At 52.7% G+C, this 27,071-nt stretch overlaps 2 protein-coding genes and 1 non-coding gene across 6 annotated transcripts; all 3 read right to left on the reverse strand.

Annotated features, from left to right (window-relative positions):
- Positions 1–1,384: 1,384 nt before the first annotated feature.
- Positions 1,385–17,074, reverse strand: SLC5A5 (solute carrier family 5 member 5). 4 transcript variants are annotated; one of them, XM_057709818.1, is made up of 15 exons: positions 14,996–17,074; positions 14,056–14,121; positions 13,631–13,682; positions 13,379–13,446; positions 12,347–12,501; positions 11,751–11,891; positions 11,540–11,669; positions 10,596–10,684; positions 9,369–9,481; positions 9,223–9,293; positions 8,730–8,816; positions 8,454–8,647; positions 6,360–6,484; positions 5,492–5,607; positions 1,385–4,372 (listed from the first exon to the last, which is right to left on the reverse strand). In XM_057709818.1, exons 1-15 carry the CDS (start codon positions 15,350–15,352, stop codon positions 4,217–4,219), a joined length of 1,920 nt encoding a protein of 639 aa, XP_057565801.1. In that variant the 5' UTR covers positions 15,353–17,074; the 3' UTR covers positions 1,385–4,216. The 4 variants fall into 4 exon arrangements, with proteins under 4 accessions (XP_057565801.1, XP_057565803.1, XP_057565800.1 ...); XM_057709819.1 differs by adding an exon at positions 4,903–4,963 and having other exon boundaries at positions 4,241–4,372; positions 9,223–9,481; XM_057709820.1 differs by having other exon boundaries at positions 9,223–9,481; positions 16,713–17,074.
- Positions 17,075–21,961: 4,887 nt separating this feature from the next.
- On the reverse strand, positions 21,962–25,480 carry RPL18A (ribosomal protein L18a). The gene is made up of 5 exons (XM_057710225.1): positions 25,386–25,480; positions 23,885–24,064; positions 23,155–23,284; positions 22,323–22,432; positions 21,962–22,110 (listed from the first exon to the last, which is right to left on the reverse strand). Exons 1-5 carry the CDS (start codon positions 25,401–25,403, stop codon positions 22,018–22,020), a joined length of 531 nt encoding a protein of 176 aa, XP_057566208.1. The 5' UTR covers positions 25,404–25,480; the 3' UTR covers positions 21,962–22,017.
- LOC130837613 (small nucleolar RNA SNORA68) lies at positions 22,562–22,694 on the reverse strand. The gene has a single exon (XR_009049378.1). It is a non-coding gene; the product is annotated as a small nucleolar RNA SNORA68 (small nucleolar RNA).
- Positions 25,481–27,071: the final 1,591 nt, after the last annotated feature.

The following is a 27,071-nucleotide window of genomic DNA, read 5'->3' on the forward strand; positions in this document are numbered from 1 at the left end:
TCTAAGCATGGGGGCTTCAGTAGTTGTGGCACGTGGGCTCAATAGTTGTGGCTCATGGGCTTAGTTGCTCTGTAGTATGTGGCATCTTCCTGGAGCAAGGATTGAACCTGTGTCCCTTCCATTGACAGACAGATTCTTAACCACTATGCCACCAGGGATGTCCCTCCATTTGTTGTTTAGTAGCATACTGTTTAGCCTCCATGTGTTTGTGATTTTTTGCAATTTTTTTCCTTGTAGTTGCTTTCTAGTCTTATAGTGTTGTGGTCAGAAAAGATGCTTGAAATGATTTCATTTTTCTTAAATTTACTGGGACTTGTTTTGTGGCCTAGCATATAATCTATCCTGGAGAATGTTCCATGTGCAGTGGAAAAGAATGTGTATTCTGCTGCTTATGGATGGAGTGTTTTATATATATATTTATATTTATAATATATATATATAAATGTTTTATATATATAAAATATGTATATACACATTCCATTTGATCTAGTGTGTCTTTTAAGACCACTGTTTCCTTATTGATTTTCTATCTGGATAACCTGTCCAGTGGTGTAAATGGGGTATTAAAATCCCCTACTAGTATTGTGTTCCTGCCAATTTCTCTCTTTATGTTTGTTAATATTTGGTGGGAATGTAAACAGTATTTTAAAAAATAAACAATATTTAAAACAGGAATGTAAAACAGAATTTAAAAAATTAAACAGAATTGCCATATGATCTAGCTTTCCACTTCTGAGTATAAATCCAAAAGAATTGAAAGCAAATATTGAACAGATATTTTGACATCAATGGTCACAGCAGTGTTATTCACAATAGCCAAAATGTGGAAACTATCCAAATGTCTATTGATGGATAAATGGATAAACAAAATGTGGTATATACATACAGTGGTATATTAATTGGCCTTTAAATGGAAGGAAATTCTGACACCTGCTGCAGCATGAATGAACTTTGAAGACATTATGCTAAATGAAATGAGCCAGACACAAAAGGACAAATAATGTATGATTCTACTCATATGAGCTCCCTAGAATAGTCAAACTCATAGACAATAAAATAGAATGGTGAGGGAATTCCCTGGTTGTCCAGTGGTTAGAACTCCAAGCTTCCACTGCAGGGGGCCAGGGTTTGATCTCTGGCCAGGGAACTAAGATCCCGCAAGCAGCATGGCAAGCCTAAAAACAACAACAACAACAAAACAAAACAAACAAACAAAAACAAATAGAATGGTGGCTACCAGGGGGCTGGGGAGAAAGCAGAATGGGGAATTAGTATTTATGGGTATAGAGTTTCAGTTTCAGATGAGTAAAAAGTTTTGGAGATGTATGGTGGTGATTGTACAACAATGTGAATGTATTTAATGCCACGGAAGTATACACTTAAAAATGGTTAAAATCATGACTTTTATTTTGTATAAATTTTGCCACAAAGAGAAAAAAAATCATAATTTTTGGTATCAAAACTACAATTCTGATCTTTCAAAGGCAGTCTTTGGCAATTAAAGAGGCAAGACAAAAGCTGGGAGAAAATATTGGCAATGCGTATAACCAAAGAAGAACTTGTATCCAGAATATAAAAATAATCTTTGCAACAATAAGAAACTAAGGAGCCCAATTAAAAACTGGGCAGAAAGTTTGAACGACACTTGGTCAAAACTAAATAGATGGATAGTGACCATGAGAAATGATGTTCAAAATCTTCAGTCATCAGAGAAATATAAATCAATACCACATACACTAAAATGGCCAACATTAAAAGGATGGACCATACTAAGTTCTATCAAGGATGTCAAGCTGTTGGAAATCATACATTGCTTGTGACAAAGTGAAATGAATCTGCCACTTTGGAAAATTGTTTGACAATTTCTTAAAGAAACACACACCTACCATTGGATCTAGTCATTTCATTCCTAAAAATTGACCCAAGAGAAATTAAAGTGTATGTTTCACACAAAAACTGGTACACTAATGTTCCTAGCAACTTTATTTGTAATAGCCAAAAGTTGGAAATCACTTGAATGTTAGCGAATGGATGAGCAAACTGTGGTCCATCTGTACAGTGGAGTACTACTCAGCAATAGTAGGTGATGAACTACTGAGGCACACGACATGGCTGGATCTCTAAAACAGCAGCCAGACCAGCTTGTTCTGACTGCACTGGGAAGCCTTAGCCCTGCCCCCTGCCCCACCCCCAACTTAGGCTCTGCTTTGAGGAAGGACTATCAACCAGCAGAAAGTCTGTTTCTCACTTTACTCAGTCATTGATTTAAATTTGCAATGATCACTTTTAAGTCCAAATCTAAAGGTCTCCATAAAACAGCCTGCACAGAGAGCCAGGCCAGATCAGGAGGGGTGTATTCTTTTCCTGAGGCTGCTACAGCTTAACACAATAGAAATTAATTTTCTTGCAGTACTGGAGGCCTGAAGTTTGAAATCAAGATGTTGCCAGGGCTGCGCTCCCTCTGAAGGCTCTAGGATGGCATCCCTCCCGTGCCTCTCTCCCAGCTTCTGGTGACTCCAGCAATCCTTGGCATCCCTTGGCTTGTAGGTGCATTACTCTAATCTCTGCCTCTGTGTCCACATGGTTTTCTCCGTGTGTCTTTGTCTTTTCTCCCCTTCTAATTAAGGACACAGTCATTAGACACAGGGCCCAGCCGAATACAGTATGACCTAATTTAATTTGACTAAGTACTCCTGCCAAAACCTTATTTTCAAAGAAGCTCACATTCTGAGTTTCTAGGTAGAAATGAATTTTGGGGCTACGCTGTTGAACCTAGTACAGGGGCCCCAACTGCCAGGTAAGCAGGGGACATTTCCCTGGAGGCCATGGGAGCCATGGCAGGTGTAGGCAGAGGCGGGTACAGCCAGGTCTCAGAGTCACAGAAACCCCAGGGGCTGGTGCAGGGACAGTGTACAGAGAGCAGTGAGGAGGTGATGCTTCGGCAGTGAGTGAGGAGGGGAGAGAAGCTGTGTGTCCGGGAGGGCTGTGTACTGCACCCTGGCGTGGGAGTGACCCCCTTGCTCTGATGCTCTAAATACTCAGGTCTATTCTTCACAGACTCCAGGATAGAGATAAGAGATTTGCACTCAGATCAGACTGAGGAGATCTAAGGTGACGGCCAGAATGATTTTTCAGAGAGGGCAGAACATCAAGAGTCCATTTATGAACCTGGTTTCTAAGCAGAAACAACTCGTAGAGGAGAATTCTGGACCAAATGCTAGGATAATATTTTCTAACTGTATTATGTTACGTCTGTATTTGAATGAAAGACATTTGGTGTGGTGATATTGAAAATCATTAGGAAAAAAAAAAAAAAGAGTCCATTTATTCGGTATGCGTGGATGAAGTCTCCAAACCAAGGGTCAGATGTATCTCTGGTACATGAGCTCGCCCTGCCCATCTGACCCTGTACACCAGCGACATGTCATCAATGAAGCCTCAGCATCAGGCAGCACCCAGGCCTGTCCTGACCTGACCCACTCAGTGACCTCAGGCAACCTCACTGAGCTTCAGTTTCTTCCTCTGTAAAGTGGGTTCATGGTCCTTAGTGGATGAGATAGGTAAAGTGTTCAGGCACAGAAGGAAGGCTGAAACATTATTTCTCCCCTCTCTTCCCCTCCTGCTCCCAAGATCAGAGGCCATGTGACATCTGTCCCTCTAAAGGGAGGAGAACAGGAAGGGGATGAAGGAGGGAGAGCTGGTGTCCAACTCTCGATGAGACTTTGGTTTGTTTTGTGACCTGAGCCAAGTCAATGCCCCTTTCCAGTCCTCACTGGGTGCAAGGGGTTGGGCCTGAGGACCTCCAAAATCATTGCTAAGGTTCAGATACCTTCCAGGGAAGAACTGGGGTCTTTCTCAGACCCCAGTGTTGAGCCTGTGGATTTCTCATGTTGTCCAGAGGAGACTCCCACATCTTTCTCTCATAGGTAGAGAAACATCTGGCCTTGTTTTGGGGCAGTGGGCAGGGGTGCAGCATCTAAGACTTGGGGCTGGCTGGAAACAGGGAAGCAGGAGGCAGGATAAAATGACCTTCAGGAGGTGGGGCTTCACCTCTTCCCATAGGGCAGGGAGGTGGGGCTTCACCTCTGCCCATAGGGCAGTCCTAAGCTTATTTGCATATGATGTGACCTAGCCAATAGGAGCCCAAGACTATTGGCTCAGGCCTGGGATTGGTGCCCCCTGAGGCTCCATCCCAGGCTGTCAGTCTCTGACTGTCTCAGAGGTTCGTCTCCTGCAGGTCAAGACCTTTGTCATGTTCACTGCCTGGGGTCCTGGGGCCAGCCTCCTTCTGACCCAGGAAGAGCAGAGGGTCCTCGTCAGTGGGCAGGAAGTCAGGATGCTTCTTGGCTCCAGGGGGCAATTCCTCAGCACGCTGAGGGGAGGAGAGAAGAAAGGCCTTGTCACAAAGCCCACTTCTGCTGTGTCAGCTCAGATATCCTCCAGATGGGGACAGAAGGCCTGAGAGGACAGAACCTGGGCAACTTTGCCCAATATCCCTTTGTCCAGTGCACAGGCCACTCCTGTCACTTCTCCCTCCGAAACCTCCATCCACTTCTCTCCCCCATGCCCATGTCACCTACAGTCCAGGCCATCAATGCTTCCATAGATGCCTGCCCACCTCCTCTCTCTGACTCTACCTATTCTTCTTCAAGACACTAAATATTTCCCCACAGCAGCTGGAAGGAGCTTTAAAGCACTTAAGCCAAATCCTCCCCCCTCCCCTAGCCCTCACCATTGCTCTGGCCTCAGGGCCTTTGCACCTGCTGTGCCCTCCACCAAGAATGTCCTTCCCTCAGATTTCCCTATGGCTGTCTCCTTCTCATTCTGACTCTATTAATGTCAGCTCTTCCAAGAGGCCACCCCCATTGCAGTACCTTGCTTTATTTTGTTCCTAATACTCACCACCTGCTTGGATCCTATTCCTTTCTTGGTTTAGCTTTCTTCTGCTCCTGCCAGAGCAGATCTGGCTACACAGCAGGTGCTTAATAAATAAGGGAATGAAACAGGGAATCCAAAGCAGGAGCAGGCCTGGTTCAGACCCCCCAGGGACAATGTTTCCTAAACTCAGGACATTTACCTAGCAACCACATGGCTTTGGCCAAGGTTGGTCTACCCCGTGTTGTGTTTCTTATGTGAGATTTTTTCTAAGTTAACTCACTTTTAAATTAAGCAATTTTGTTTTCAGGAGACACTTTACATCGATACCAAGAGGCAAACGAGTTTCACTTGCCATAAACTGGAAGTAATTGTAAAAGCAGATGCAATGAAAATGAATAGTACGAAATTCTGCTCAGTCCTTGTTAAAGTGGGTAATAGTGTTGAAGACACACTAGTTGCCAACTGAGACTTTCCACTGGAGGTAAGGAGAAGTTGAGAAAGACAAAGATGGTGACTCACCCTGTCACGTCCTTGAGTTATGGCCACACACAGAGCACCTGAAGCCACTTCACTGCCCCTCCCTTTACTCCAGGAGCCCAGCCCTGAGACTGACCTTCATCAAGCTGTCATCCAGGGTGGCCACTTCTTCCTTGGGGGCCACTGCTGCCGTTTGCCCCATGAGGTCCCACCACAGCAGACCGGGACCCAGGGCACTGCGCTTGGTGGGGCCTGTGGGGGCAGAGAGAAAATGGAGTTATTTAGTGAGGGGTGGTAGGGGCACCTGGAGACCAGGTCCTGGGAAAGGGAAGGGAGAGCTCTGATGGTTTCCAATTCCAGATCTGATAGTGACCCACTGGGGACGTTGGCAAGTCTCTGCCCCTCTCTGGGCTTCATCTTTCTCATCTACACAGTGAGGGGTTGTAATAGAACAACAGTGGATGGCCAGGAGGGCCCAGCACGTGGTTCAATTCACTGCTATGTCCCCAAAGTCTAGAAAATTGCCCGACACAGAGAAGGACTCAGTAAAGGCCTGGTGAATGTAAAGTCTGAGACTCAGGAAGTGAGAACAGGTACTGTTATCACTACTGATTTCTTTTGATTTCTTTCCACTTCTCTATGGGATTCAGAATTCCAAGAGGAGCGTGGAGTCACCAAGGCCTTGAGGAGACGAGATTTCAGCACCAGGGACAGCGTCTCGTGGCCCCACCCCACATCCTCTAGCAAAGATTTTGTCTTTGGGGGCGGAAAGGGAATAGAGAGGTGGATAGGGGATGCCTCAGTTTCTGCCCTTGCAAAATAGGACAAGTCCCGCAAGGTGGAGGGTTGTCCTGAAGGCGATGCAGCATAAAGGGTGTGGATGCGGCTAGCACACAATGGCGCTTGGCTGACAGAAGGATGCTTCCTCCCCTCCCTGTCTGGTGGGTCCTAGAGGCGGAGGGACGGACAGGGTGACCTCTAAGGATGCCACACGCCCTCCTTACCCGTCAGGCAGCTGACGAGGGCTCCGCATAGCACGGTGCTCAGTGTGCCCAAGGCACCGTAATAGAGATAGGAAATGGCGTAGAAGCTATCAACTAAGGTGGATTGATCAGGGTCCATTTCGAGGCTGGGGGAGGGAGAGATGAGCGTGAGTCCCAAATCCACTTCCAATCCATTTGTCCCCTCCTGTCTCCACTCCCACGGCCCAGCCTCGCCCTCCATTACTGCTCATCTGGACGTGTGCCAATCCTCCTTCCCCCTGCTATCCCACCAACACCCTCAGGCATTCTCTACACACAAGCAGAGGAGGCATCACTAAAAGGTAACTCAGATCACCTCCTGCTACTGCTCTTCACCCTCCATGGATCCCTATTGCCCTCAGAATCAAATCAAATCAAGCCCTGAGAAGAAGACAGGTATGAACCTTTATGATCTTGGATTTGGCAACAGTTTCTTAGATGTGACACCAAAAGCACAAGGAACCAAAGAAAACACAGAAGGAATTCCCTGGCGGTCCAGTGGATAGGACTCCATGTTTTCACTGCTGACTGAGGGCATGGGTTCAATCCCTGTTTGCGGAACTAAGATCCCACAAGCTGCGTGGCACAGCCAAACAAAACAAAACAAAACAAAACAAAGAAAACATTGATAAATTGGACTTCATCAAAATGGAAAACGTTTGCGTGTCAAAGGATACTATCAACAGAACAAAGAGACAACCCATAGAATGACAGAAAATATTTGCAAATCATAAATCTGATAAGGATCTAATATCCAGAATTGTAAAGATATAAAGAATCTATAAATTACAACTCAATAAGGAAAAGACAAATGGCCCAATTAAAAAACAAGCCAAGGGTAGGAGGGAGTCGTGGGAGGGAGGGAATATGGGGATATATGTATAAATACAGCTCATTCACGTTGGTGTACCTCAAAAACTGGCACAACAGTGTAAAGCAATTATATTCCAATAAAAAGTTTTAAAAAAACGAGCCAAGGATTTGAGTAGACGTGTCTCCAAAGAAGATATAAATATGGCCAGTAAGCACATGAAAAGATGGTCAACGTCATTAGTCATTAGGGAAACACAAATGAGAACTGCAATGAGATATTACTTCGTACCTAGTAGGATGGCTAGAATATTTAAGAGGGGAAAATAATAAGTATTGTGGAGGATGTGGAGAAACTGGAACACTCGTTCATCACTGGTGGGAATGTAAAATGATGCTGTCGCTGTGGAAGACAGTCTGGTGGTTCCTCAAAAAGTTAAGCACAGAATTACCATATGATCCAGCAATTCCACTCCTAGGTGTATACCAAGAGAAACGAAACACATGCCCACACCAACACCTGTACACAAATGTTCACAGCAACACTATTCACAGTCATCAAATGTCCATCAACTGATGAAGGAGAAATAAAATTGGTCCATCCATACAGTGAAATATTACTCAGCCATAAAAGGAATGAAGCACTGATAGGCGCTGCAGTGTGGATGAACCTTAAAAACGCCATGCCGAGTGAAGGAAGCCAGACACAACAGGCCATATGTTATACCATTCCATTTATACGAAATGTCCAAAATGAACGAATCCATAGCGACAGAAAGTGGATTGATGGTGGCTAAGGGCTAGAGGGAGGTGGAAAATGGGGAGTGGCTGCTAAAGGGTGCAGAGTTTCGGTTTTTTGTCTTTTTTAATTGTTTTGTTTTGTTTTGTTTTGTTTTTGTTTTTGAAGTAATGAAAATATTCTTGAGTTAGTGGTGATGATTGTATAACTTGGTGACTACGCTAAAAGCCACTTTTAAAAGTTTATGGTCTGTTAATGATATCTCACTTTAAGAAGAAAAGAATTCCATTCCTCTGGCTGGACCTCATCTCCTATCCTTTCTCCTCCCATTAAATCCACCGCAACCTCACCGTGGCTGGAATGCACTAAACTGAACCCTGCCCTCAGAGGCTTTGCACTTTCTTTTTCTCTCTGCTGGGAATGCCCTTCCCTCGTGTCTTCCTAAGCCCCGCTCCTTCTCAATTGAAGGGTCCCTTCCTGGCCACACCCTCTCTGGCCACACCTCCTGCTCAGACAGGCTCGCTCACCTGGAGGCCCTGCTGGAGGTGTTGGCGGTGAGAAGCGAGTCTAGGAGGCCAGAGGCGTTGGCTGAGGGCACAGCACAGCCGGCAGCCGATGACAGCAGGACCCCCATGGACTGCGCGCTCGGTGGGTACAGAGTGGCCCCCACAGCCACCCACAGCGACAGCGCCAAGCCCACCGCCAGCCCGGACAGAACGCCCTGGTGGGGGACCCAGTGTCAGTGGAGGCTGCTGTTGAACCACTCGCACCCCCAGCCCCTCACCTAACCCACCCCCACTCACCGGTGTATTGCAGGAGGGGAGGAACATTCCCAGGATGAAGGCTCCGAGGAGGGGGCCGCTGATGACTCCCATGACGGTGAAGGAGCCCTGGGAGAGTGGGTGGCGGTGGAACCGAGGGCAGAGCTGTCCTACCTTTCCTGGCCTCAGTTTCCCCACTGGGAAAGGGAGACTTGGGGAATTCCACTGTGGGCCTTGAGACTCCTTTGTGCCTCCGTTTCCCTAAAGTCAAGGGGACTCCCTGTTCTTACCTCTCTCCCTAAGATGCTGATTCTCTCTCTTGAAAACTTTGGTTCCACCTCCAGGCCAGGAGGAGGCCCTTCTTGCCCCCAGGCCACCACCTGCACCTCCCAGCTCCCCTACGTCCGGCCAGGTGGCTGCAGGACGTATCCTGCCTATGGCATCAGTCGTGTGTAACCTTCTCTGGGCCTCAGTTCAACGTGGACGATGCCTCATGTCTTGGGGAGATTAGGGTGGGGTGGGGAGTGGGGCTCACCTGGAGGACGCCGCCCCCCAGCAGGGAGGACAGAGCTGCCACAGTGAGACAGGCCGAGCCGTAGATGAGCGCTATAGTGGATGGGGATGGCATTGTCAGTGGGGAGAGGCTGCCCTGGGCCCCCCACCTGGGTCTCCCCAACTCACAGAGCCCCTTGGAAATGATGACGAGTCTCCGGGGGGCCAGGTTCGGCAGCCGAGGTTTGATGAGGTCCTCCACAGTGACGGCAGCCATGGCATTGATGCTGGTGGATGCGGTGCTAGGGGTGGGGGGAGGGAGGAGGGGGGAGGGGTGTCCTCAGGCCACATCAAGGGATTGGCCACAGCCCCACAGGGGCTGGCCACACCCCCCTCTGGGGCCTACCTGCTCGGGGAGGCCCCCAGCTGCCCACACCATCTGGCCTGCCAAGAACCCCACCCAGCCCAAGGGCAGAGGTGTGGGTGGCAGAATCCCTCAGCAGGGGAGGAGAGGGGCTTCCCTGGTGGCGCAGTGGTTAAGAATCCAGCTGCCAATGCAGGGGACATGGGTTTGAGCCCTGGTCTGGGAAGATCCCGCATGCCGCGGAGCAACTAAGCCCGTGCGCCACAACTACTGAGCCCGTGCTCTAGAGCCCACAAGCCACAAGTACTGAGCCCACGTGCCACAACTACTGAAGCCCATGTGCCTAGAACCTGTGCTCCGCAACAAGAGAAGCCACCACAATGAGAAGCCCGTGCACCGCAATGAAGAGTAGTCCCCCACTTGCTGCAACGAGGGAAAGCCCGTGCGCAGCAACGAAGACCCAATGAAGCCAATAAATAAACTAAAAAAAAAAAAAGAGTAGAGGAGATGTCCAGCTCCCCACTACCCCCACAGACCTGAGATACCCTCATGGGAGCAAGGACACCCATGACCAAGGACACGAATGACACAAGGTCTCATTACAGAACAATAATGGGGTGCAGAGAACAGCCACATGGACTCTGGTCACAGCAGGAGCAGGGATGTGAGCAGAAGTTGTGGAAGATTTGAAATCACCAGAATTGTGACGTCCCTGAGGGCAGGAGGGGGGGACTGCTTGGCCGTGGCTGTGCCTCAGTATTTAGAACAGCAGTATCTACCACATAGGTGCTCAACCAACATTTGTTTGGGGAGGGAAGAACAGAAAGGGGAATGGAGTCAGGCATGGCCCTGCTGGGTGATAAGAAGGTAAAGACCCCGGAGCTTGGGTCCTTATGCCCAGGGTGTGCCCTTGGCCAGAGCCCACCTGCTGGGGACTGAGCAGTAAATGAAGGACATGCCCAGAACATCCCATCCCACAGGGGCGTGGCTGGTATGGAGAAGGAGGACCCATGGACTCAGACGTCGCCAAGTGAGCAAGACGGGTCACTCACCTGAGGGTGCCGCTGTAGGCACAAGCCAGAAAGAGCCCAGGGACTCCAGGCAGGTCCTCAAAGATGTCCAGCACCAGCAGGGGCATGTACTGGGGGGAGTTGGGGGTCAACCTCCAGGACAGCAGCACCCCAAGGGCAGGGGCTTCTGTCTGTCCTCACACAGCACCTCCCCAGCACCCAGGACAGACCAGGCTCACAGTGCACACTTTGTGTGTGTTTGTTGATTGACTTTGTGATCCCACGCAAAGAGCCCTGGGATCTGAGTGAGGCCAGATCCTGTGTCATCCCCACTTTACTGATGAAGCCAGGGAGGCCAAAGAGGTGCACTCCTTGTTTGAGGTTACACAGTCAGATAGTCCAGGATCTGACCCCAGAGGAGGGTCTGATGGGAGGTCTTGCAGCCTCTGCTAACACTGAACCCTATGGTCAGAGCTCCCGCCATGGTGTGCAGGTCTGGATCCTGGCCCTGGTGCTACCCCTGACTTGCCTGCAGACCTCAGGCAATTGCTTTACCTCTAACCTCCCGCCTCAGTTTCCTCATCTGTAAATCAAGGACCATGGCATCCTTGGCCTTATCACATGTTGAAAGATTTGATGGGAAACTAACTGCTCGTGAAGGGACCAGCTTGAGGCATAGAGTAGGTACTTGGGACATGAGAGCTGGTTATTATTGTTAATGTCATCATTTCATGCTGGACCATGGTCACATCACCTCCTTGATATCCCTCAGGGAGTCTAAAATACCCCTCCCCTACTCCCACCCACAGCTTCCCATCACCTCCCAGATCCTCCTCTGAGCTGAGCTCTTTCCTGCCTCTGGACCTTTACACAGGCTGTCTCTCTGCTAGGAATGCTTTTCCACCCTCTCCCCTAGAGACTCATTCAGAGGTTCACAGTGAGGGTGGGTAGATAGGAGTTGGCCTAGGAGCCTGAACCAGACTCACCTGGTCTGGGGCAGAGATACGCCCAGCCAGGAGAGGGTCACAGTCAAGGTAGACTGTGAACATGACGATACCACAGGCAGCAGCACTGGACACGATCAGGAACAGGCCCAGCTGGTTGATGAGGACGGCTCTAGGGGGAGAGGTGATTTCAGGGTGGGGAGAGGGGCAGCATATCCCAGAGGTGCCCACCCTGCCCTTCCCAAATACTCACAGCTTGGCCTGCTTTTCTGTGCGACAGGCTACATAGCGCTGCACCTGTGCTTGGTTCACACCATACATCGAGAGCCACACCAAGGTACCGCCCACAACGAAAGTCCAGAATGTGTAGCGGCTCCTTGGGTCCAGGTCAAAGCTGGATGAGGACAGGGCAAGTCAGACATGTGGGGATGCCACTCTGACTTCACCCTCCCAAGGTGCCCCAGATTGGCATTCTGGACCTTATGGACCTTAAAGGGACATTCGGGGTAGGTTTTGAAGTGTGAAAAGGAGTTTGCCAAATTAAAAGTTCATTTGTTTATTGAGTCATCCATATATGCATTCAAAAAGCATTTTTTTCTGTGCTCAGCTGGGACCTCAGAGAGCCTTCAGTTCCCAGTCTGGGCTAGGGGGTGGGATGGTGCAGAAGTCTGTGCCAGGTGGAGGGATGGGGGCTATGGGAGTACAGAGAGGGGGAGCCACGATTCTGTCTGTGGGGAGTCTGGGGAGGGGAGCAGGGAGGACTTCCTGGAGCAGGAGGCATTAGCTGGCTTCTCTCAGGGCAGAGAGATGCCAGCTCCATCATTTTGCAGTATCTACGTTTTCACTTACTCCATCAGGTTGATCCTGGAGTGGTTCTTGGCAAGCTCGAATACTTGCCTAGGTCCACCCACGAGCACAGTTCCACGAGCCAAGATCACCCAGAAGCCAGTCAGCATCACTAAGACCTGAAACACGTCGGTCCAGATGACAGCCTTCATGCCGCCCTGCAAGATGTGACAGAGGGGGAGATAGGGTGTCAGACAGGGACCTGTCTTGGGCCTACAGGACAGGGCAGAGGTAGGAGGGAGAAGAAGTCAGGTGGGGGACCTAGCTGGGGCCAACCTGGCCTGGCCTCCAGCAGTGGCTGGGACCAATGCCCTTGTCTGCCTCAGTTTCCTCACCTGTAAAATGGGGTTAATAATTGTACCTTCCTCGGGGTATCATTGCAAGGACTAAATTAGTTAATACAAGATCTGGCACATGGAAGTGTTCAATGAGTGATAGCTGCTACTATTATTATCATTATACTACTGCTGCTATTATTAGCTGTTGTTTTTACCCTTCCAGCCTTCATGTCTTTGCCTTCCCTTGGCAGTCTCTGGATTTTCCTTTGGAGAAGCCCCTTTCCCTCTCCCAGGTCATTTGGGTGAAGCTAACCCTGCTCCCAGCTCCAGAAATAGCTGATCAGAACATCCTAGCTCCCCAAAATTCTATGACTGGCTTCTCCTTCACAGACTACCAGAGCCAGCCAATCAGAGCCCTCCTGGGACTTCACTCAGCCCATCCTCAAATTGGAACTCAGTTCCTGCTGGAAGGAAGCCAAAAGGGGTGGACGCCTGGAGCTAATGAGGTCCCTAGAGATGGGAGAGGGACCCAGTGACTGTTGTAGCCCCTGGATCCAGCCATGCCTGAAGCTAGTTATCCCTAGACATTCAGCAGTAAGCCTTTCAAATCACCTTTCATAGTAAAGATGACCAGGCCCAGCTGGGACACAGGCTTCCTCGGGAGGAAGGGAAGGGAAGGGGTGGAGGGGCCAGCCCAGGGTCTCTCTCATTCAGTGGGCATGGAGCCTGACGTGGGGTGGGGGTGGGGGACATTCACCACAGTAGTGTACAAGGTGCAGATGATTCCGGTAGACAGGAGCGATGCCCAGATGTCCAGCCCTGTCACTGTAACGAGACCCTCCCATTAGGCGGCTGTGCAGGGTGTAAACTTGGCCTTCACTGTCTTGGGCCCCTCTCGCTCCTCTTGGCAGGAGGATTCTTCCCTCCCAAGTCTCTCCTAGGACTGCCCCTCCCCTCCCCGGGTCGTCTCTAAGTCTTTGTCCCCTTCCCGTCATTCCCCGAGTCAAACCTTGGTTCAGGATGAGCGCGGGGGCGTAGATCACGATGCCGGTGTATAGCATCTGCAGGTAGAGGGCAGGGGCAGGTGAGTAGGGGCCCGGGGGGGGTGTGGGGGACACCTGGTTGAAGAAGGCTCTAGGAGATGGGGAGGAGGGTGGTTGGGGTAAGTGGCTGAGGGCAAATGCGCGGGGCCGTGTAGGTTCTGGGCAGGGTCGGGTAGGGCGTATGGGAGAAACCCGCCCGCCAAACTTTTAGATGGAGCCTCCGGGGGCGGGGCCAGAAGGATTGTGGGCGGGGCCTGGGCAAGGCTTTGCAGGGTTGGGGCGGGACCCACAGGGCAGGGACGCGTGGGCTGGGAGAGGGCTGTGGGCGCGACCGACCAAGATCTGACCCGAGCTGGACCCTGGGGGCGAGGGCGGGGCTGAGGCCACTCACTGTAGCCACCAGGTACTGCAGAGTCCCGCAGAGCCGCACAGCGCGGCTGAAGCGCAGCTCCAGGTACTGCAAGGAGGAGCCGAGGGCTCATGGTCACCTGGACAGGCTCTACCCAGGGGCCCGAGGCGTCTGGGGTCCTTCACCCGCCCTCTTAGCTTCTGCCCTCCCTCGGGAGGCCAAATGCGCTCTCCGCACTTTTGCCCACGGGGACCCCGGCTAGGCGCACACACTCCGACCTACCCGCACACATTTGTGCAACGCGCCATCCCCGCGCCTGTGCACATGCCGTGTGCCCAGGAGGACTGAGCGATCGAGTGTGTACACATCGGCCGCACCCACCCCGACTCTTGTCCGATCGTTCCCAGGGGCTGCCGCGGCTCTGAGTCAACTTTTCGCAACAAACAGTGCCTCTAATTGGCTGCCTACCGGTCGAGATTGTAATCACTTTGCCCACTGCCCCGGAGGGAGGTCGCGTAATTAGCCCAGTTTGACGTTCGGGAAACTCCAGGAGAGGGGCAACCCCTTGCCGAAGGCAGGAGGAAGCCGGGAAGTCAGATTTCGAATTCGGAGCCCGGGGAGCACTCGAGGGTACGCAAGCCCAGGCGTGTGGCGGGCAGGTGTGTACCTGTCCACACGTGAGGTCGCCCCTGGCCGAGCCTGGCCCCGCCCCGTTTCCACCAAAAAGAACCAGGTTGCCGGCTCCTCTTCCTCCTTCCTGCCCCTGGCCCCACCGCCTGGGGCTTCTTCCCAGAACCCTCCCCACCTGTCCGCCCGGGGCGGGGGGGGGGGCGCATTAAAGCACCAAGGAGCCCGCCTGCGGCACCCTGCACAGCAATTCAGAGCCTCAGCCCCGCTCCCTCTCCCCTCCATCCCCAACCCCGCCGCGACCCTGCGTCCCCGGCCAGGCAGGTCCTGACACCGCCGGGCCTCTGCCCGGTACCTGGTAGGTGCTGGTGAGGCCCAGGCGGTAGAAGACCGGCAGGAAGAGCAGGGCAGTGAGCAGAGAGTTGAGCAGCTGCCCCAGGCACATCCAGAGGAACTTGAGGCCGTAGCGGTAGGCCTCGGCTGGCACCCCCAGCACCTGTACTGCCGACATGAAGCTGGCGGCCAACGACAGGCCCACCGGCAGGGCCGTCAGGCGCCGGCCCCCGGTGAAGAAGTCCTCTGCGCTGCGCTGGCCGCCCCCGGCGAGCCCGACCCAGAGCCCGATGCCGGTGGACACCAGCAGCATGAGGGCGAAGACCCCGTAGTCCCAGACTCCGAACGTGGCCCGCGCCCCTGCCTCGACGACGGCCATCAGGTGCGGCTGCGGGGACCAGGCGTGTCCTCGGCCTTTCCAGACACCCCGCGTGGCTCGGGTGAGGGAAGTTGGCAGCGGCCGAGGAGGCAGGACTACTCGGAGGTGGGAGGATGCTCGGCCTGAGCAGCTGCACGGCACCCCTGTCGCCTTTGGTCCCTACGACGGCCGGGGCTCCCTGAGCAAGGACTCTGTGGCTCCTTGCTGAGGTTGTCTGCCTCCCTGTCCCTCCTCTTCGTTATCGCGTCTGTCTCCACCGTCCGTCTGTCCGTCCACCTGGCCTCCCACTGGCTCCGACTGCCCGGTGCAGCTGTAAGTGCACCGCCCAGACGTCTGTCCCTCTCCCTGAGAGCTGTGCTCAGCGCTGACTGCAGGAGGTCTCGGTGGGGCTTAAAGGACCAGCTCCCAGCGGCGGCGGGCTGCGGATTTATTGCGCTCCCGGGTCAGAGAAACTCCGCCCCCCCCTCCCCCGACCTTGGGGCGGGCAGGACCCGCACCCTTTCCTCCCTGGAATCGGTCATATAGGCCGGGACAGGATGCGTAGGTGGCTGCTGGAGGGGGTGGGGGGAGGCGCCCAGATGCCCCCCTTGCTTCGTATGTCACTTTATGCTGACCATAAGCTGTTAATGTCTGCCTTTGACATGTGGGGAAACTGAGGTTCTTGAGGTGGCATGTCACTCACCTGAGGCCACAGAGCCGGGAAGCAGTGGGTTCAGCATTCAAATCCCCACTGTACTTTCGCACCTTGAGCTACGGGGAGCTCACTCACCCACAGGACTGGGGTTTACTTTCAAGGCTGCAGGGTCCCATAAGGAAAATTTGCTCTGCTTGAACCCCTCCCCCAACTGGCACCTCGACCCGCTTCCTTTCTCTAGAGCCTAGCAAGAGGATATGGCAAAACCCCACCCTCAGGCTAAGCTGAGTGGGAAGCAGTGGGTTTCTTCAAGTCCTGAATTCATACATATTTGAGGAAGTCTTTGCTTCTCTCTGGGCCTCAGTTTCCCCATTTGTAAGTGGGATAAAATAGCCCTTGCCTCAGAGGAAGAAACTGAACCTACATGACACAAGCCTGGCACAGAGAAGTACCTCATTCATTTTTTCATCCATTCGTTGGTTCCTTCACCAAACATGCGTTGAGCGTCTACCTGGTGCCAGACATTAATGCATAAAGGAGGTCATGGGGGAGGGGCTGTCTGTAGCCATGAACCTGAATAAATGGAGAGACATGACTACCTGGGAAGTAGTGTCTGGCATGTCCTATCGCACAAATGAGGAGACCAGAGGTGCAGGGGAAGGGGAAGTCCCTTGTCTGGGGTCATGCCATCAAGAAATCCAGACACTGTCATCTGGAGGCTCTCACCTCTGGATTCGAGTCCTAGCTGGACCTCCAAAAGCTGGGTTGCCTCCTTCTTAAGAGAGACGTATCTAAGAATTTGCCGGGTTGCATGCTAGCGCCCTGGAACCCACCCCAGCTTCTGCCGCCCCCTGGTGGCCGCCTCTGGCCTGCACAAGTCACCGAAGCTGGGTTCAGCGTCCCACGGCCAACCTCACATTTCGTTTTCTGTCTCTCCGCTCAAGGATGCAGAGGCAGCCTGCTCTTTCCTTGGGGCTGCAGTATCGTGGCTCCGCTGGGGCACTGTTGCCTGCTGCTGTGCACCCTTCACCTATGCCAGGAGGGTGGGCAGGACACCGAATACCTCTTCCTTCTACTCCCCTGCTGCATCCTCTTGGAAAACCTGGTGGGAAAAGGGAAGTCCAGGATTCCCGGAAAGCCTAGGAAGTGAATGCAAATATATGCAAACTGATGCAAGCTCAGGCAAAATCTGACCGATCTCCCCAGGGAGGTTCTAGGAACGGGGATCTCCCCTGCCAGCTCCCCTCTTCTCCTATCCTGGTAGAAGGGAGGGTCTGGGGTGCAGACTGACACCTGGGCTGAGTCGTGTTCATTAAGTGCCTACTGTGTGCAGGGCTCTGTGCCAGGCACTGGGGACGCAATAGGATCCAGGTGGACCAGCCCCGCTCACCGCCTCATGGCTCTGACCACACCAGCAGATGAGAACCCATTTCAGAAGCTAATGGATGACAAGAGTGAAGCAAGGTCAGAGATGGAGATGGCCTATGGGGGTGGGGTGGGGTAGGGGGGCACTGAATGTGGAGGCCCTGCAGGCAGAGAATGAGCCGTGTTTGGAGAGAGCTGGGGGGAGGGCCCGGAGGTGGGAAGGAGCAGGACAGGGAAGGTCACAGTGGACCTTGAGCTTTGGCGAGGGGTCTGGATTTTATTCTGAGGGCTCCAGGAGAGGCGGGCAATTGGAGAGTCTGGAGCAAATGAGAGACCTAATGAGATTTCTAGGTGCTGGAAAGCCCACCGTGTCCAAGGCAGGGGTTGAGGGGTGGGGAGAAATGGGTGAATTCAGAACATGTTCTACGTGAGTCAGGGAACTAAGATCCCACTTGCCTCGAAGTGTGGCCAAAAAAAAAAAAAAAAAAAACATGTTTTGCACTTCCTTCATGGGAGGCCCAGAGTTGGAAGCCCTGCAGGGTGGGTGGTGGAGAAGAAAGCATGGAGGAGGGCAGGGAGCAGGGAGGGGAAGCAGTCACGCCTTCCCTGACTGTGTGTTTCCAGTCATGGAATGCAGGAGGGAGGCAGGACCCCAGAAGCCCCTATCCACGGGGAGAGAGGAGCAGGGCAATCCCTGAAGGCCCCACAGCTTCAGTCTAAACAAAATGGGGCAGAAATGTCAGGGTGCCGGGTGGGTGTCTGCTGCCCCCACTCCTGCCTGCTGTCTGGGCATCCCCAGTGTTCCCTCATCTCCCTGGAGACATGGCAGGAGTTGGAGATGAGAGGTGGTGAGCTGCTCTAGCTCCAGCTAGAGCAGCTCATGACCTGCTGGGTATCTGTCCTTGAACATCTAACCCTGCAGTCTGTAAAAGCAAACCGTCATTACCACAGGTGGCTGTCATTTTCTGTGAGATTCCCTGATTCCAAGTCCTGGGGAGTCTTTTTTTAAATTTATTTTATTTTGGACTGTGTTGGGTCTTTGTTGCTGCTCGCGGGCTTTCTCTAGCTGTGGAGAGCGGGAGCTATTCTTCGTTTCCATGCGTGGGCCTCTCATTGCGGTGGCTTCTCTTGTTGCAAAGCATGGGCTCTAGGCTCTTGGGCTTCAGTAGTTGTGGCTCACGGGCTCTAGAGTGCAGATTCAGTAGTCGTGGCACACGGGCTTAGTTGCTCTGTGGCATGTGGGACCCTCCCAAACCAGGGATCGAACCCGTGTCCCCTGAATTGGCAGGCAGATCCTTAACCACTGCGCCACCAGGGGAGTCCCAAGTCCTGAGGATTCTGTTCCTATGATTCTCAGTGTCTGGGTTTCAGGCTCTACTATGGGTCTCCTGGGGCCCCCGCTTGTCTTGCCTTGGCATCTGCCCTTGGTCCTGACTCAGGACAGAGGAGCAGGGTGGGTCAGGGAAGGTGCAGCTCTCCTCCAGGGCTTCCAGCCCTGCCCAGTCTGTGACACCTGGCACCCCAGCAAGCCCAGGGGTGGGACCTGGGAGTGCCTCAGCACCTGAGGTGGGAGGGGTCCCCGGGTCTTGCAGGTTGTAGGTTCCGGCCCATCCTTGGGCTGGCTGAGGCCCGGGAAGGACCTGTTCCTGGGCCTCAGCTAACCACAGAGGGGAGTCAGTGATCCAAGTGGCCAGTCTCGCCTCGTAGACCCCACACGGACAGGCCCATTTCCTCCTAGCTCCGGGCCTTTGCGCAGGTTGGTCCTAATGTCTCAACTCCCACTGGGGACCGAGGGTTCAGTTCAGTAGCCCTCACCTCCAGCCAGCTTTGAATGGCTGCTGTAAGCAGGGATTGTGGGGGAATTGCCAGGTGGGTGACTACATGGTAGGGGAAGTCTATGGACAAAGTTATGAGTGGATGAACAGATGGCAGGGTGGGTGGATGAATACATGTGTGAGTAAGCTGGGGGCTCACTCATCCCTTGGTTCAAGGCCTCCTCAATGAGATTGACCCTATCCCTCAACTGGATGGGGCAGAGCCCTCTCAACTGGTTCCCAGGCTGTAAGGTGGATGAAGTCTTCGTGGAACTTTAAGGTGGGGATGGGGGTGCATGGCGGGGGGGGGGGGGGGGTCTTTGTATGGCCCTGGCTTTCCACCTTCCTGGTGGTGCATTCTCTCACCTGACCCTCCTGGCCTCTAGACCTCTAGCTCATCTGAAGCCCTCATCTGCAGGCCAAAGGGATCACCGTTCCCACTTTACACAGGAAAAACCTAAGGCTCAGAGTGGGCTGTGACTTGCCCCCGGAACAGGCAACAGGAGTCACAGTAGTGGGACTTCCCTGGTGGCGCAGTGGTTAAGAATCCGCCTGCCAGTGCAGGGGACACGGGTTTGATCCCTGGTCCAGGAAGATCCCACATGCCACGGATTATCTAAACCCGTGTGCCACAACTACTTAAGCCTGTGTGCCTAGAGCCTGTGCTCTGCAACAAGAAAAGCCACCGCAGTGAGAAGCCTGTGCACCACAACGAAGAGTAGCCCCTACTTGCTGCAACTAGAGCAGCAACAAAGACCCAACACAGCCAAAACATAAATACATATATTTATATTAAAATAAAAAAGGGGGAGGGACAGGAGCTCCAGATCACAGGCTACAAAGGACTGGTGCTTACTTCTCATGTAGTACCAGACCCAGGGTCAGGTACTCAATCTCCTACCGTTTTGCTCATGTGTAGCTTCTTCATAGGCAAAAATGGCTGCTGGAGCACCAGCCATTGTGCCTATATTCTAGCCAGATCACTGCTGCTAATATCACATGACCATCTGTAAGTGAAAGGTAGGCTGGGAAATTTTTTTCTGGGTGGCATCTAGATATGGAGATTCCTATTACTGAGGAGGGAGATAGAATATTTAGGGCAATCAGGAATTTCTGCCAGAAATCACAGCATTAATGAAAGCAACTAGGCAAACATCAAGAAAAATTTAGCCTGTCCCCCCAAAATATACCTTTAACATCAGAAGGTACCCTGAGGAAAGTGTTTGCGACACATGTGGGGAGATTTTTCAGGTTTTTGCCCCACATACCCAAGTTGTGTTTTTGCTTTTGTCTATGCCACATGGCTTGCAGGATCTCAGTTCCCCCATCAGGGATTGAACCTGACCAGGAAATGCACCGGGGCCCAAGTGCTGAGTCCCAACCAGTGGACCGCCAGAGAATTCCCATACCAGTGCTTTAAAGAAATGATTCAAGTTCGTAAGATCTTTTACTTTCATATAAACAATTTTATATCAGGGCAGAATGCTTTCACATAAGGAAAAGCACATACAAATCCTAAGATGAGGTTTTTTGCAGCCACCAGCTTGCTAACCCATAGTGTTGTCAAGACCAGAGGAAAAATAACCCCTCATTAAATGCTGTTGAGAATGAGTTGGTACACCCGTGGAAGGCATTTTGGCAGAGTTAACATGAAAAATTTGGCCCAGCTAATGCCAGACACAGGACATTACCCCACGTGGTGCAGATACAGGCAGAGGGATATTCAGGGCCTGTCTTCCCCGTGAGAATGGCTAGCTGTGCCTGAGCCCTGCCTGGGGCACAATTTCCAAGAACAGGTGGGATTTGAAGTAAGCTGGTTTTCTGGAAATCACCCAGGATCATTATACCAACTAGCCCCTCACCCACAAGTGGGGGAGGGGAGGCCGTGTCCCTGTCCAGAACCACCCTCCAGGCCTGGTTGCTCTCCCAACCTACCCCTACCACCCCACTACCTCTTTGTGCTTCAGCTTCTTCCCAATTGACAGGTCTCTGGAACACCAGGCAGGTCCTCACTGACCTGTGTACCCACCGCCTGCAGTGGTGACTCCCTAAGGCTCGTCAACTGAGTAAATCTGGTCAGTGCCCTGATCTTCTGAAGAGGACACAAGGTTCAAAGGGCCAGGGGTGCCCAAGGTGATACCAAGGGCAGATGCTTCCAATGTCTGAGCTCTTAGCTGTGTCTTGGCCTCCTGGTCGGAGCTCAGGCCAGGGTGGGATTAACTTCATGCCTGAAATTCCCCAGGCCTCAAGGAGACAGATGCCCACTGTGAAACCCTGACCTCCTGGGGCAGGATTAGGACAGCTCCATTCAAGGCGCCCCCAGTGGTGAAGGGGAAACAAGCTTGCACAGCAGGCTCGTGACCCTCTTGGGCACCCCCTTGTGTCTGCTTTAGATCTTGACGGGGTTGTAGGATGGATGGGTGGGGAAGGCCACAAGTGGAAGGAAACCAATCCCATCAACCTCATTCCCCCCAGGGTGTGGCCGTCATCTCACCACCATAGAAATGGGAGGGGAGGCACAGAGCTGAGAACTGTGTCTAACAGGGCAGGTGCGACAGATTTCGGGGCCAGATCTGCGGACTACAGCACGACCCAAAGCTCACAGCAGAGCTGCCCAATGGCACTGAGAGCGCTGGGGGGGCCCAGCTGGGTCGGCCATTCCTACAGCTCCCCTTCTGGAGAATCTGATGTCAAGGCTCTACTTGAGAAGAGGAGGACCCCTCGCAGAGCACTCAGAGCTTGGCTGCACCCTTGAGTTCTGTAGGGTGTGTAAAGAAAATAAGTGTATCTAAGCACCCGGTTTTCCCAACGAGTTTTATTCACGCAGACCTGGGGACAGGGAGGCCCTGCATCTAAAAGAAAGTGTTGGGCCTCTTGGTGGTGAAGCGTGGCTTGTGCTGGCGACGGAGGACCCGGTGGGGCAGCGGGAACTTGATCTTGGAGTCCTGTAATAAGAAAAAGCAGGTAAGAGAGGTGGAAGGCTCTTAACCTTGTATCCCAGGGACCACTGAGGTGTGGCCACCCCCCACTGGGCTCCTGCGTCAAACTGGGTGCCTTACTGCAACTCCCAAGGCTGGGGGAGCTGCCAGGCCAGTCCAGGTGTTCCAGGGGAGCCCCTTCAGCCCAGCCCGCCCAGCAGGGCCCCAAGGACACTCACGTGGAACTGCTTGACTGCTGGTCGGCGGCACTTGCTGGCTGCGATCTCCTCCACCTTCATGATCTGGATCGAGTGGGCCCGGGCACGGTGCCGAGCGCCCATGTCTCGGTCTGCAGGGATCAGGAAGGGGGCAGGGTGAATGTGTACATTCTCCCAAACCTCCCATCACGTGTGGGGGAAGGGGACACTTGGGGACCGAGTGGCCATAGCATCTGGTCCCAGCAAGTACTGGCTACCTAGTGTGTAGAACCTCCAAATTCACTTTGAGGGGCACGGCTGCAGCCCCGCAAAGGCGACGAGATCCACTTGCTGTTAGCACCTCTGTTTAAACTGCTGTTACAAGAAACAGCAGTTCTTGGGTTTAGGTGCTTGGGCTGTGGTCCTGGTAGGTGACCCACCCCGGGAGCACCAAGGGGGGCGAGTAATGCCAGGTTCCAACACTGGACAAGGGCTGCACTAGGTTCTGGGAGGCAGCTGCTTCTACCCAAGGGATTGAGCTCAAACCTCAAGAGTGGTTCCAGATGCAGCTGGCGGTGGTGGGTGACTGAACCAGCTCAGGAATGACTTCAAGAGGCCCCTCCCTTCAATTCCCCTAGTCCACTTGCTGCCAAGGTTCCAGGAAAAAGCGTACTTGAGGCAACCTCTCCACTCCTCCTGCCCCGAAGCACACACCTCCCTTGCACCCCATCAACACCCCTGGGACTCCCACCTACTCCTCAAGAAACCTCTTGCATTTGTCTTCAGTCTGGCGGGAAAGATGTCAGACTGAGCCCAAGGTGCCTGCCCTGTGAGTCTAAGGGAGGGACCCGGTTGTGGGGACCCGATGGCTTACAGCACTGAGTGACGGCGCCGGCTGTGGTCAGGTCCCGGTACTCCCGGTACATGTTGTGGGTGCCGCTGCGGGAGTCATAGCGCAGCCAGATGCCGAAGTTCTTCACTCGCAGGGGAGACTTCTCGAACACCTGCCAAAGAGAAGAGACCGGCTGAGGCGAGAGCAGCCAAGTGGACCTCAACCAGGCCCCTACCATCCCTGCACCTCTGCCCAAGCTGCATCAAAGGACAGCCCAGCCCCCAGACCTCTCTAGCCTCCTTCCCAGTCCCCACACCTTCAGGCACCTGAGGGTAAATCTGCTGTCCAAGAGAAATCGCTACAGTAACAGCAGGGATGCAGAGCAGTCCAGGCCGGGATGCAACCCCCACGGGGACCAAGACAGCTCCAGACTCCCCCTCAACACAACTCTCCTGGGACCAACTGGGCCAAAAGCCATCTGCTGCCCAGTGTAACCTCACAGTGCAGAGTCCAGCACCTCCCACTACTTTACAGATGAGGCCCAGGGAAGGTCCAGCTTCAACCAAGATGTCCCCGCAGGCCTTCCCTGGGCCTTGGGCTTTCTCATTAGGAAAAGGGCACTGAGGCATCTATTCCATCCCAACCGATGGCCTGAACAGAATAAATGAACATGACCGGGGTTGTGAAGTCAGCTAACTCTGTGGGGTGAGAGATGCCCCACGGGAAGGTGTACATTCACTCCAGATCCCACTCAGCCTCAGACACCCTGTACCTGTCCACAATAGACGATTTCCCCCGAAGACTTCTTCATCTTCTTCAGCTGAGACACAAAGTACCAGAAGCGGGACTTGGCGACAACATGATTAGGCGCAAAGATCCGCATGCGATAGAGGGGCGGCGTGCGGCATTTGGGGGTTGGCAGGCAGCGCCCCACCACCTTGTATTCCCGAAGCTGAAAAAGAAATGAGGGTGAGGGGTGGGGCCAGCACCCAAAGCCCAGAGGCAACTGTGGAGACTCACTCTGCTCCCCTTCCCGTGCCTGTTCACAACTGGATCAGGGGACGGAGAAGGGAAAGTGCCCCACCCTCACTCCCCATGTGAAATCTGGGTGACTGTGGGTCATGCCACCATCTGAGCCTTCCACATAAAAGTCAGTGAGGGTGAGGAGGATTAACCAAGGTGCCCGTGCACCCCTTGCCCTGGCTCAGGAAAGTTGGCTGAGACTCTCAGCCCCTCTCCCTTTATACTGGCCGGCACGGAACAGTCAAGCTGCCTCCTTCCTCCACAGCATCCCTGCAGCTCGCAACAACTTGCCCAAACCCTCTTTCATTCTGGACCCCAGAGACACTGACCAGCCTGGGACCTCACAGCCAACTCCAGGCAGAACCAGGACATGAATTCAGTTCCCTGCCCAGCCTTGGGCTCCCTGCACTGCTGTCAAGACTTGCAGCTGCCTCAGCTTTCCCTGCTGCAGGCCAAGGGATTTGGACTCCCAAGTGGAAGCTCCCTGTCTACACAGATGCAAAGGCGAAGATGTTTGGCAGATTCAAATCCTATCACATTGTAGACAGGAGCCTCCATAAAATGACTCGTCACCATTTCACTAATATCAATAGAAAATAACCCCAAACATCACATACTCGGTTCCTACTTCTACCTCTCAATCTGACTCAACTCCTGGACCATCCATTCAGGAAGGGACCGATGCGGTCGGCCCCTTTTCCAGGGCGGAAACCGGGGCTGGAAAGCTAAAAATTACCCACCCATACTGTTTCTCCCCACGACCTGCTCTTCCACCTCTGTGCCATAACACCCTGATTTTACCCAGCACTAGACATAAGCGGTAAGGCTCACACTCCCCATGTCAGCTCGGACTTATAATTCTCTTCTATTTCTCTCAAAGCCATGCCGGGAGAAACAGAACACTATTGCCCGCCCCCGCCACCCTGTCCACTTTGCGAATGGGGAAACTGAGGCTCGGAAGCTCGATGAGGTCCCGCGGCGCGTGTTTCCACGCCGCACAACTTGTCCCTTCCCCTGGCAAGGAGACTTCGGCCTCCCCGGCCCCCGCGATCCCCAAGCCGGCCCGGGCCATGCACCGGCCTCCCCACGCGGCTCCCGCGGTGGCCGCCATGTTGGCTGCAACTGGGGACGACGACGCGCGGGGCCTAGCCGGAACGTGCACTCCCTGCGTGCCCCGTGCCTCCCCCCGTGGCCCACGATCCGGTCCGCTTCGCGTTTCCCGACTCCCTTCCCCATCGCGCTTGTCTTACCGTGCCCGAAGCCTTCATGGCGCCCTATCCACGCTCGCCGCCGCCCTCGGAAAGGAAGTGGCCTCCCTCGCGCAGCCGCTCACCTTTACTTCGTGGCCGGAAGTCCCTCCCTTTCGAGATCTCAAGCCCATTGGCTCGTCGGCCCCGCGCTCAATAATGTCTGCTTCTTCATTGGCTCCAGATCCACCAACCTCTCACAACCCGGCCTAGCTTTGCAGCGAGACTACAATTCCCAAGATGCAGCGCGGCTAGCCCTCCAGTTCCCATGCGGCGTAAGGGGAGGGTCGGCTTGCCCGGCATGCCGGGAGGTCTCGGTGGTCAGTTTCCCGGTTCATCTTCCGGGGGTTGCTTATTAATCTAGTAGCCGATCTCGGGTGGTCGAGGTCTTATGAAGAGGTTGCGAAGCTTCTTCGCACTCCGGGTCTCTTTTCTCCCGGAGGTGTGTTATAGAGCCCTCAAGTTCACTTCTGTAAAATGGGGATAATACTGGTTTTCCTCCTGGGAATGTTACAGTAATTAGATAAAATAACTCGTGTTGAACGCCAGGCACAGAGCAATTAACAAGCGCTAACATTCATTAAGAGATGGAATGGTAGTTATTGCGGGGGGGGTTCTGATTTGTGTTTCATAGTAGCAGATATTCAAACCCCATCTGCTTGCTTCCAGTACAGATCGTGGGGTGGGGGGAGGGGCGCTAGACCTAATCAAGGTGCAGCCCCACCTTTGAGGGGCTCCGGGCTTAGCAATCTGTTCGGGCAAAAAGAGACTCTCCTGGAGGGGAGACCGAGAGTGGAAAAAGAAAGAACTCACGATGCCAGGCTGTGAAAAAAAAAAAGAGGAGGAGAAAGGATAAATTGGAGGGTTTATTTTAGGAGGGAGGGCTCTTGGAGGAGGTGACAACTGAGCCCAATTAGAATTTTCTTTTATTAATTAAAATATTAATAACAGCTTAATTAAGATATAGTTTACATGCCATACAATTCACACATTTAAATCGTACAATGCAATGGGTATTTATGTATGTGGGTGTGTATGTGTGTGGGTGTGTGTGTATATATATATATATGTAAATACACAGTTGTGCAACGTCACCATAAAATTTAGAACATTTCCATCATCCCCCAAAGAAGCCCCTTGTCCTTAGCAGTCACTTTCCATTCCCTCCCCCTTCCCCAGCCCTAGGCTACTAAGAATCTACTTTCTACCTCTATGCATTTCCCTGTTACAGACATTTGACCTAATTGGAATCATACAAAATGAGATCTTTTATGACTGGCTTCTTTCACTTAGCATAATGTTTTCAAGGTTCATTCACGTGTGATCAGTACTTCATTTCTTTTTATGGCTGAGTAATTTTCTGTTTTATAGATATATTTTGTTCATCCATTTTCAGTTGATGGACCTTGGCATGGTTTCCACTTTTGGCTGCTGTAAATAAGGAGACAATGACATTGGCATACAAATATTTGTGTCAATGTATGTTTTCATTTCTCTTGGGTATTGCTAGGGGTGGAATTGCTGGGTCACATGATAATTCTATGTTTAACTGCCAGAGTATTTTATAAAATGCCTGCGTCATTTTACATTCCCATCAGCAATGTGTGAGGGTTCCAAATTCTCCTTATCCTCACCAACGCTTTTTTTTTAAAGATTTTTTAAAATTAATTAATTAATTAATTGGCTGCA

Source organism: Hippopotamus amphibius, chromosome 15, assembly GCF_030028045.1.
Source record: "Hippopotamus amphibius kiboko isolate mHipAmp2 chromosome 15, mHipAmp2.hap2, whole genome shotgun sequence".
NCBI lineage: Eukaryota > Metazoa > Chordata > Mammalia > Artiodactyla > Hippopotamidae > Hippopotamus > Hippopotamus amphibius.